Genomic DNA, 12,569 nt, shown 5'->3' with positions numbered 1-12,569 from the left:
TACGCAAGCCTTCAGGGTCTGACACCTTGCAAAAATTCAGTCTCATGAAGGAGGTTCTGATGTCAACCTCCTTGACTGAGGAGTGAGTTGTCTGGAGCTGGGGGCTCACATAGGTGTGTCATTATTCTCACTCTCAAAAGTATGCACAAAAGGAATTACGCTGACCAGGGATTGATGTGTCATTGCCAGTAAAATTCCAGAGCTGACATACAATATTTCTCCTTTTTGTTGAAAAGCGAGTTGTGACCTGAAATAATCAACCTAAAAGATCTTGGGTGGGAATTTCAAGAGAGAAATCAGTAAGTACTTAAAAGGTTAGGGAGAATACTCATTTCTGGGCAAGAGCTGGGTAGCCATAGAAATTGGCTAAATGCAGATGCAAGCATATCTGACATGATGAATTGAACAGCTTTCATCTTCCTGTCATTTTAATCAATGACTTGAAGTCGCAGTCCAGTCATAAATTTATTAAATTTCAGAAGTATCATTGTGTTTCTTCAACAATTTTTTTTGCCTGATGTCACTTGGAACTTGTCTCCAACCTATCAATAAATTAATGGATCATTTTTACACATACTAATACACAGTACGCACCTATTTGGGACAATGAATCCATGGCAGCATCCAATGTCAGGATTGACCCTGGGCTGTTGTAAAGGTAAGGCAGCAGCTTTAATCACTGTAGTACTGTATATCAGGAGCTTTGCTTTTTTATATTTTCTATTAAATTTTGCCCAAAGTATAACACATTTCTTCTTCAGGTAACGCTGGTATATTTGGCAAGATACTACAACACTGAAATAGAGTCAGACACTGCTACTGAACAGAAGTTTTAACGGTGGTGCTATTACCTGATCAATAATGCAGAGCTGTGATAGTAATACAGAAACGAGATCAAATCCAGGCCATGAAGTGGTGTCAGTAACAGCAACTATAAAACTATGAGATTTTGGTAAAATCCCATGACACCTGAACGGTGGTATTTCACCGTTTCTTTACAACAAAGAGAGATAGAAATGAACAGACCATCCAATCTTAATAGAAGTAGTAAATCTGGACATGCTAAAATCTCTACCAGCCTAGTTGAACTTGTAAAGCCCCCCAATGAAGTGGTGTGGACTGGAGTCTAAATTGGGAGACTTGCCTCACCTCTAAACAACAGCAACATACTTGAACTTACAGAATCATATTCTGCAGGTAATAGGTACATTACCTCCTTACTCCTCCTTAAGAATCCCCAAAAACTCCCTCTGAGATTTCTTAAGTCTCAAGATCTTCCTCCTCCAATCCCCACCCCCGAATTCTCTTGTGTAATATACTATACTAGAGATAACAATGCCAAGAAATACTGAAAGCAGTAGACCAGGGAATCCTCAGCAACTCCAAACCCCAGAATTTTTTTAATTTTTTTTTACAGAATCAGGTCAAACATGGGCAAGTGACCATCACCTATTCTCTTCCTACTGCTCATGAATCCGTATTCCATCATAACACCATAAGACATCGGACCAGAATTGGGCCATTCAGCACCCTGAGCCTGCTCTGCCATTTGATCATGGCTGTTTTATACTTCCCCTCAACCCAATTTCCTACCATGTCCTCATAACCCTTGTCAGCCTTACTAATCAAGAGCATTTCATAAGTTAACTCTTTCATTCCCAGGATCATTCTCATAACCCTACTTTGGGCCCTCTCCAATGCCAGCACAGTCTTTCTTAGATAAGGAGGCCAAACTGCAGACTGACCAATGCCTCATAAAGCCCCAGCATTACATCCTTGCTTATATATCGTAGTCCTTTTGAAATGAATGCTCAAGTTGCATTTGCTTTCTACTACTCAACCGCAATTTCACCTTTAGGTAATCCTACACTAGGACTCCAAAGTCCCTTTGCATTTCTGATTTCTGAATTTGCACTCTATTTAAAAAATAGACTATGCCTTTAATCCTTATACCAAAGTGCATGACCACACCCTTCACTACATCATATTCCATTTGCCATTCCTTTGTCAACACTCCTAATCTGTGCAAGTACTTCTACAGACTTCTCGTTTTCCCAACAATACCTGGCCTTCCACCTATCTTTGTATCATTCAGAAACTTGGCGCAAAGCTATCAATTACGTTATCCAACGTGAAAAGTAGCAGAACCAATACTAACCCCTGCAGTACACTACTAGTCACTGGCAGCCAATCAGAAAAGCAACTCCCCCCCTTTCCCTCTCAACTTTCTGCTTTCTGCCAATCTACAGGAAATAAAACTTCACATGATTTAGCTTCCAATTGATGCTCGTGGCTAGTGAAACCAAGGTGTGAGACATTTTGATTGTGTACCACTGAAATTACATAGGGAAAGACAACAGATTAATGCTCTTTCTATTAGCATATTGTTAAACGTGTATCCCTGCTACTTAATACTCACAGTTCAGGACAAATCTGTTTTGTCACTTCAGCCTTTTGGTTAATTGTATATTCACTGAGCCATTCCTCAACACTGTAACAAAAGGGTGTCAGGAGTTTGTACTTAGAGCTTTTGGAACAGACACTAGTATAGAATATACAAGGTGTTCTACTAGTTGGGATGTGCTACCATTGTAAATATGTAATTCTGAAAGTGTTTCTGATTATGTTCAAAATGTTAAAGTAGGTGACTATCGTTAATAGTTTGTTAGTTTTGTGTTGTATTAGTGTAAAACATTGTGTCATGAACTTTGATAATAAATGTACTTTGAATTTTGAGATTGTCTAGGACTCTCTCCTGTATGTTTGCTATGTGAATACAGACTCAGTATGGCTCGGTTTAAAGTTAGTCACAACAGATTAACATCTTGCCAACCACTAAAGGCAGGCTAACTGGCCTATAATTTCCCGTCTTTTGCCGTCATCCTTTTTTAAAGAGTAAAGTGAGATTTGCAATTTTCCAGTACTCTGGAACCATTCGAGAATCTAGTGATTCTTGAAATATTATTACTAATGCTTTCACAATCTCTTTAGCTACTCTTTCAGACTACCCCTGGGGTGCAATCCATCTGGTTCAGGTGATTTATCTACCTTCAACCCCTTCAGCTTCCCAAGCACCTTCTCTTGAGTACAGTAATAGTGACTACATTCATTTCTGCCCCTTGACACTCTCAAATTTGAAGCTGAACAACACACAAGATTTACTGGAGGTAACTAGGACAGACAGTAATTTAATATACCAATAATAACCTGAACTTCTTTCCCGTGTCTATCAGCAAGAGTAGTTTGGTAGCACTATCACCACAGAACAGACTAACTAAGCTTTGAAGATCATGATTTCCAGAGCAAACCAACTTAAATTCACACAACTTATCTTGAAAATAAATCTTTGGATTTGAATCCTGGAAAAGACTAGATAGAAATTCAGTACAGAATTATTTGTTTGAATACACATTAGCTAATATTATCCAAATATTCTATGTGCATTTAATTTGAAGGACACAAGATTAACCAGGTGTGAAATGGTTTTGATCTTGGTTGTTGAGAGTGTTGGTGAAGTAAGACATGAAAAAGTAACCTTATCTAAGTTTAGGATACTAAAATTAAACAAAGTCCTTAAGGAATATAAAGAAGCTGGAAAAAACCCTCAAGATGTAAAATAGGAGAGCCAGGAGAAGCTATAAAAAATCCTTGGCAAATAAGATTAAAGAAATCCCACAACATTCTATACAAGAGGATAACAGCAAGCAGGTAGGATCACTCAAGGATAAAAGGCTTGAAGCTGCAGGATAAAGGCATCATGAATTGCCGAAGAGAAGGACGTGGGCGGCAGGAAGATACATGTGGAGCACACTAATATACTCCAGCATTTCGGGATAAAGGAGGTAGTGCTAGACATCTTGAAGAACATTCAGGTGGATAAGTTCTCAGGGCCTGATGAGATATTGAGAGTGGCAAGAGATGAGATTGCTGGGGCCTTGGCAAATACCTTTGTGTCCTATCTAGCCACAGGCAAGTAGCCAGTGTTGTTCCATTATTCAAGGAAGGAAATCCTGGAAACTGAAGCCTCACAACAGTGATCGGGAAGATGCTAGAGAAGAATCTTAGGGGTAGAATTTATGAGCATTTTGGAAACCATGGCCTAAATAGGGACAGTCAGCATGGCTTTCTGCATGCAAGGCTCAGTCACGTCTTACCAATTTGATTCAGTTTTTCAAAGAGATAACAACTGTGGACACTGACTACATGGATTTTAGTAAAGAACTTGACAAGTTCCATCAGAATAGGCTCATACACAAGATTAAGATGCATTAGTCTGGATTCAAAATTGGCTTGCCCAAAAAAGATAGTGGATAGTGGTCAACGAAACATTCTGGTTGGAGGCCTGTGAATAGTGATGTTCTACACTGGCATATGGCATGTGTGCTGCTTACTTCTATTAATTGGCAAAAGAGTTCAAAAATCAGGAGTTGCAGCTTTATAAAGCTCCAGTTAGGTCACATCTGGAGTATTGCATTCAATTCTGATCACTCCATTATAAGGTGTTGAAGCTTTGGAAAGGGTGTAGAAGAACTTTTCAAGAATGCTGCCTGAATTAGAGAGTATGCTCTGCAAGAAGAGGCTGGACAAACTTGGATTGTTTTCCCTTGAGTGGCAGAGGCAGAGGACAGGTCTTATTGATGTTTATATGATGAGAGGCACAGATAGAGCAAACAGCAACTATCATCTTTTCCAAGGTTGAATTGTCTAATACCAGCAGGCATGCATTGAAGGTGAAAGGGGCTAAGTTCAAAGATATGCAGGGCAATAATTTTTTTTGTTTACACAGAGAGTGACAGGTGCCTGGAATGTGCTGACATGTCTGATAGTGGAGGCAAATACAACAAAGGCATTCAAGAAGCTCTTAGATTGGTACAAGAAAGTGTAGGAAGTGGAAGGATATGGATATTACTTGGCCAGAAGGGATTAATTTAGTTGGGCATTTGCTTACTAATTAACTAAGTTTGGCACAACACAGTCGGCTGAAGAGCTTGTTCCTGTGCTGTACAGTTTTATGTTCTAACTGTGCGAATGGTCTGTGGGTAGTTCTTTTGCAAAAGCATATCTCAGATGTGCTCTAGTTATCATCAATACAATTCCAGATTTAGTTTCAAAGTTCTGGGTCGCACTTTAATTCATGAAGCTTTTAATAATGCTGTGGCATGGCTAACTGGGTAATGGTGGACAAGACCAGTGAAGCTTCTCTTTAACCAAAGAGATTTAAGAATTGAGTGGGTGGTCAGTGCCAAAATGGAGACAAAAAATAGAGACAAAAGCAGGTTATCTTAAGAAAGAGGGAAAAAGACAAAAAAGGGGAATAATGAAAAATATGAAAAAATAAATTTGTCATTTTATGTCTCTTGAATATCTGGATTCCACACCTATTTCCTAAAGAAAGAGTAAGGATAATTAACCGTCACTGTCAATCATCTTGTTACAAGTGCACTTAAGCTGATAAGTTTCTGCAATATGATGTCCAATTAACTCACAGGCACAGCAATATCATGTAAATCCTATGGTGCACGTGAGATGTCATTATAATAAAGCTAATTAACAGCACAACAACACAAATCAACATAAACTTCCTCGCAATCTTGTTGTTTAATTCCACATTCCACCCATTATTGAAACACATTCCTCAGTCAAAACTTGGCCTCATGTCATTGTAAATTTAAAACTGGCAAAAATAACTCATTTCTTGTTGCATCCTAAACAAAAGCATTCTAAAATAATTTTATGATAACCCTAAATTATTTTGTATACATTGACATAAATGCATATGAAATATCTTACAAACAACTTCAAATTAACTGTTGAAAACAAATCTGAAACTACCAAAAAGTTAAAATGTTTCTTTAAAAAAGACATGCTTTGTAATAATATTTAATCTGCTTTTATTACCTGATTCAAATGTTGGCATCCTTAAGTCACCTTGATTCAATTCTGTGCCGTATTTTAATTTATGATATTTTGCCCTTTAGAAAGAAATAAAACTGTTAGCATATGTCAATGTTCTAAAAAATCTTATTTAGTGAGTGCAATAGTGATGTCCTAAATAAGAATGGGAGGAGTCAACCATTGTTCCCACTTCTATAGTGTTGCAGGTTTGTTCCTGTTCTTTGTGTTGCAGTCATTGTTCCCACTCTAATGATGTAGCATGCTTGATTGTTGACCACTGCCTTCAACATGAAATATTAAATGGAAAAAATCTATTGAGTAGCTGAGTTATTGAAAGTAAAATGCAATAAAATTAATTTTTAACCTCAAAATCCATTGCAATGTTCAGTGGGAGAAATGTTCAAAATAGGTACCAATTGTTGGCTATTACCAAGACTCTATTTCTCTGTCTTGAGAAAGTAGTTTTTTTTTAAAAAATAGGTTCACATCTGAGAGCAGGCTTTCCTCATGTGTTGGCCAACACTGATCATTCATCCACAAATGGGTTGATGATAGTCTGAACCCACTTGTAGGACTTTACGGTATACAAACCGACTGCAGTATTTCTGTTTCAAATGTATAAAATTAAGTTGTTTTCACAGGCAGTAAATATTCAGTTTAAGGAGGAAAACAGATTACAATATATTAGGAAATATATCTTTTCCGCACAAAAATCACAGTCCTCAACAAATAAATGAGAGCTCTTATATTCTGAAAATTCAAAAATTCATGTCAAGTAATCCATGAGGTTAAGATTAATAAATTGATTTTTCATGCTCAATCTTTTTGATATTACCTCAAACGGCAGAAAAGTTAAACTGCTACTAGCATTGCTCTTGCAGCTCCAGAGACCCAAACTCAATCGTGCCTTGGGTGTTGAACATTTTTCTGATAACTGTGTGTGCTTCTTCTGGATTTCCTTATAAATCCAAAAGACTTGCTGACACTTAGGTTAATTGGTGACTAATGTGCAAAAAGAGGTATAGATGGGCAAATGAAACAGGTTACCTGGAAATGTGAGGGCATGGGATTTATGAGTCTGCTCTTAGAGCTGGCATAGACCAGATAAACTCCTTCTATGTTGTGAGAAACATGGATGCTTCATAGATTATTGCATTCCAAGACATGCTGGACATGCACACAAAACAACAGAGCTACTTTAATTACTTTTACATTAATCTAACAGGGGTATACGTGGAATCAACTAATGACAACTTCTGCAGAGTCATTAACAGAACAACAGATGAGCCAAATTCACCAAATCAGACCTCCAGAGTGCAGATTAGAAGGTATTACCACAACGGGGATTTAATAAAATAAGTTTACTTTGCAAATGCTCTCGACGAAAGATTTTTTAAATGAAGTTTTCATAAAGTTTCACTATAAAAGCAGATTTGTAACTGATACAGAAAAAATTCTGAACCTGTTATACTTGCTCTAATCTGGTTCAAACAGAAATTCAAATTAATAGATTAGAGCAAGTATAACTGGTAAAGATTTTTGTTGTATCAATTACAAACTTGCATCTCTGTTTGAATCTAAAACAATAAAAGACTGGGTTTTGACCATTTAAAGAAATGAGTCCATTTATACAGCACCTTTCATAACCTTGGGACCTCTCAAGTGTTTTCCCCCAATTAAGTTTTTTTGAAGTGGCATTACCACCGTAGTTTAAATGCCTTGGCACCAAACCTACAAATAAGATCCCACAAACAGCTATTAAAGAAATGACAAATTAGTTTTAGACACTTCAACATCTAATCATGTAGTTAATGCATTATAGAGACTGAATTCACATCTTCATGACTTTACAGATTTAATAGCCCACAAGAATTCCATTTATCCCAAAAGCGCCATGCCAAAATTTATGCTAAATTAACAGCCTCCAAACTTCCATCATCAGTAAACCCTTATATTTGCCATAACTATACCATCTGACAGTACATTCATTTTTATGGTGTTATGCCTACAGCCCCCTCCTTTGTGAGAATCGCAAGATCACTATTGGGTTGGGTCAGGGGACCCAGGAAATGAGAGAGAGACGTGCGGAATGTCTCATTCCCCCGGCGATATAAAGCTACGGGACATGGCCATTGTGTCCAGAAGGCGAATTTGTGGATTGAAGACTGTACTACGTGGAAGCCCTCAGGCTAAGTGGGCTGGTTGAGGGAGGGATTGTATCACCCCCAACCTGATTGACATCAGCGACCCTGCGAGTCAGGATAAAAGAGGGTGTGTGGGAACAGCCCCTCAGACGCACCAGAAGAAACGCTAGCGATCCCGTAATAGCGGGAAGCCATTTGAAGGAGGCCACGTGCGTTCAGTTCCGTTGCCTGGGACAGGTGGCTGGTACCACGGAAAACGGCTTTTAGCTAGCAACGGGGAAACCAACTCCCCCGACTCAAAGGATTGGCATCATAAAAGACCTGGGCAAGTTTAAACCGTCTCTCGCTTAAACCCAAAACGCTGCAGCTTGAACAAACTAACAGTGACTGTTATATTTCCATCGGACAATACATTATCCCCTAGACAACGATAGAGCTATTTCTCATTGATTATTATTATACCCGCGCTTTTAGATTTAGTATTGATGACGTATATTATCTGTATGTTTGCATTAATCTTATTTTTGTGCCCCTTTATCAATAAATACTTTTAAAAATAGTACCATCAGAATTCAACGGACCTCTCTATCTTTGCTGGTAAGTGACCCAGTTACGGGGTACGTAACAATGGCTCTTTGGTTACATTTTCACTCAAATTCCCAATCTATTAATGATGCTATCTAGTTTTGAACTGGGAGGGTCAGTTTATTCATCCTTTTCAGTCAATCTTTTAGATAGATAGATAGATAGATAGATAGATACTTTATTCATCCCCATGGGGAAATTCAACTTTTTTTCCAATGTCCCATACACTTGTTGTAGCAAAACTAATTACATACAATACTTAACTCAGTAAAAAATATGATATGCATCTAAATCACTATCTCAAAAAGCATTAATAATAGCTTTTAAAAAGTTCTTAAGTCCTGGCGGTAGAATTGTAAAGCCTAATGGCATTGGGAAGTATTGACCTCTTCATCCTGTCTGAGGAGCATTGCATCGATAGTAACCTGTCGCTGAAACTGCTTCTCTGTCTCTGGATGGTGCTATGTAGAGGATGTTCAGAGTTATCCATAATTGACCGTAGCCTACTCAGCGCCCTTCGCTCAGCTACCGATGTTAAACTCTCCAGTACTTTGCCCACGACAGAGCCCGCCTTCCTTACCAGCTTATTAATAAGCTTATTAAGCTTATTTCAGTTCTAATAATATTCTTACCAATCTTAGTTGCACTTCTGCCGTGCCTTCATCCTAAATTTATAAACTGTAGGCCAGAATTGTACACAGCAACAAGTGACATCGTCCGACGTTCTACATATTCCACATACCTGTTTCTAATTTGATGTGTCTAGGAATGAAACCAATTCTTTGCTTTTTTAAAAAAAATTAGACTATTTCTTTCAATCATTTGTGTATCTGAACATCTAAATCCCTTTATTCTTCTGATCTATTCCTGTGTGCAGCTTCCTTATTATTCTCATCAATAAGTACCAACCTGCAATTAACTCTACTGAAATTAATTTGTTAATTACACCTGTTTAACATGTATGTAATTTATTTTGAAGTATTCTTCCTCATTATTAACTAAGCCACATCACACAACCATTAAATTTAGCATCACCTGCAATTTAGAAATTATATTCAAATTCCTAACTCTGATATACTGTATAAGCTACATATTTGTTGATACCATGTTAGGATTCTACCATGTAATATCTTAACACATAATTTTTGAAATTACATCTGGTATCATCTCATCTATTTTGTTACTTAGATAGTTCAATCAAATTAATTAGGCACAAACTCTCATTTTGAAATTCATTATTACTAATGGATTAAAATCAGCAGGAAAATAATCAGCAGTTACATATACAATTTACAAAAATTTCCTGATCAAGTGCAAGCAAGTTCAGAATTTTCATGCATGCATGGGTGTGCTGCCAACTTCTTGACCATTTTTCCACTACTGGGGTCATTAATATGAATTGTTGCAATTGATTATAGTTGGATGTCAGTATTTCTCATTTTTCTTTACATGCTTACTTACATTGTGACACAGGTTGTTTTAAGTTTTAACAGTCAGAATTGATCTTTAATAAGCTTTGAGTGTTTTTGAATATCAGAAACAAGGTTTTGGCAGTCAGCTAAACAGGAATGCAGATTAACTGATAATCTTTTTTTAAAGTATTGCTGTAAATGGAGCTTATTTTCCTGCAAGACTATTTAATAAGGTCCTTTCACAGTGCAGAATGTCACTACAGAAATTGCAGCCCACACTGACAGTAATTTATCCACCATTACCTTTTCAATTTTCAGTAATTTCTCCATTGCACATTGGAGTAAAGATTCTACTATATATCCTAATGTCAATAATAAGATAACACAAGGGCATTAGAAGCAGGAGGGCATAAGAAATGGGCTATTTGGCCCTTAAAATTGCTCGTCATTCATCATGCTCATGGGCTGATTTTCTATTTGGGTACAATTTACTTGCACTGCCTCATACCCGTTGATTCTTTTGTGGTCAAAAAAGCTAATGACCTCTGGTTTGATTCAACGACTTAATCTCCAAAGATACCTGGACTACAGAATTCTAAAGATTTGCCATCCTGAAGAGAAAAGTCTTAAATTACCTTCCCCTTATTTTGAAAATCAGTTTCAAAAAAAAGGGGAAGGTCACTTATAACTTTTCTCTGAGGGTGGTGAAACTTTAGAACTCTCTAGTCTGGAGATTTTTGGAAACTGATTCTCAAATAACTGGACATCTTTAGACAGAAAAAGCATCTTCCCATCTCTTGAGCCAAGTCCATGTACTTTGTAGATCAAAACGAGATCTCCTCACATTTTAGAGAATGAAGGCAGAGTCTCTCAAATTCTCTTCCTATAAAAATCCCATTAGCCATTGAACCAGTCTATTGTATCTTTTCTGCATATCCTCTTTGGCAGATTCATTCTTTCTTAGGGGAGATCAACGCCATACAAAATACACTGCACACAAGTTCATCAAAGCTCCAAACAACATCACTGTATCTTTACAATTGCATTCAGATATTCTTATAATAAAAGCAAAGATACAATGTGCCTTGCCAATTGTTTGCTGTGTTGCCGTTTAGTGATTGACACACAAATGAACCTAGATCTCTTTACCCAATCTCTCACCACTTAAACTACTACACTTCTCCATTTTGTGCACTGTAGTAATTGGTCTTCTGTATTTCCTCATTTCCTCCTGCAATATTCTCAAGTACTTGCTCAGCTTGGCTATATCTCCTTGAAGCCTCTGTACATCATCCTTGGAACTCAAAATTTCATCGTGTTTTATACCAACAGAACACTGAAAAAAAATAACATTTGCCCCTTCCACCAAATTATTGATATAAATTGCAAATAGCTGGTTCCCAGCCCCAAGCACTAAATCCCACTCTGCTGGCCTAAGGCAGTCCCATTTGTTACCACCCTTTGCTTGCTGTCATCGATTAATTCCTGATCATTCAGAATAACCCTCAATCACAAGTGTTCCAATCTTCTTGACGAACATCCTGCGTAGGACCTTATCATAAATCTTACAAAAATTCAAAACCTAAATACACCAGATTCACTCACTTCCTCAAAGTCTCCAAAATAAATCTCTAGCATGTTAGCCAGGCATAAATGCATGTTGACTTTGGTCAATCCTCTTATTCTTTTAAGTGTCTCAAGTATACACTCCAGTTTCATTCCCACAGATCTATGACTGACATTTGTCAAGCATGTCATTATGTCTCCGTCCCTCATTCTGAAACAGTGTAATCAACATTTCCCTGGCTCCCTTCAATAATTTTTAAGGAAATATATTAAAATACTGGAATTAGCAGATATTCATAAGAGAATATGACATATCATTCCACATACATAAAAAGTAAATAAATCTTCAGATGCTATAAGTCTAAAATACAAGTGGGAAATGCTATTACACTCACTGTGTCAGGCAGCACCTGTGGAAAGAGAAACAATTAATGATTCAAGTCTGGGACCCTTCATGTTAACTATTTCTCTATCCACAGATACTGCCTGACATACTGAGTGTTTTCAGAACATTGTTTTTATATTACTCCATTTTGTTAAGGTATTGGAAAAATGTTCTAATACTGTTCTTATGAATCTAATTGCTCTGTGGAGCAAGTCCAATAACTGAAAATATTTTAATCCATTGCCTGGTCCAAACACAAAATGGGAAGGGTAATGTTGTTACCACAGTGCTGTACTATTGTTGAATATTGGATATAGACAAAATATGTTAGCCAATTGATAAAACTGAAAACAAACCGAACAATTTCATCTGCTGAAGGGTCTCGGACCGAACAATTTCATCTGCTGAAGGGTCTCGGACAAAAACATTGACTGTACTCTTTTACTCTTTTCCATTAATGCTGCTTGGCCTGTTGAGTTCCTCCAGAATTGTGTGTGTGTGCTGCCAACAATTTCAAAGAATGTTTCCTTCTCTTTAAATATGATGTAAAATATGCTTCATAATGAAAACATTTCACAGCGA

General features: G+C 37.3%; 1 protein-coding gene across 3 annotated transcripts in view; it reads right to left on the bottom strand.

Moving 5' to 3' along the window:
* Nucleotides 1-12,569, bottom strand: part of strn3 (striatin, calmodulin binding protein 3) — a 186,749-nt gene that overhangs the window by 118,568 nt on the left and 55,612 nt on the right. For all 3 annotated transcript variants that reach the window (XM_073040068.1, XM_073040069.1, XM_073040070.1), the window contains exon 3: nucleotides 5,899-5,972. In XM_073040068.1, the coding sequence (XP_072896169.1) occupies nucleotides 5,899-5,972 (74 nt within the window). The remainder of the gene's footprint in view (nucleotides 1-5,898; nucleotides 5,973-12,569) is intronic.

The sequence above is a fragment of the Hemitrygon akajei genome, chromosome 3, assembly GCF_048418815.1.
Source record: "Hemitrygon akajei chromosome 3, sHemAka1.3, whole genome shotgun sequence".
NCBI classification, from domain to species: domain Eukaryota; kingdom Metazoa; phylum Chordata; class Chondrichthyes; order Myliobatiformes; family Dasyatidae; genus Hemitrygon; species Hemitrygon akajei.
The sequence above is the reverse complement of the archived record's forward strand: the minus strand, read 5'-3'. Positions and strand labels throughout refer to the sequence as shown.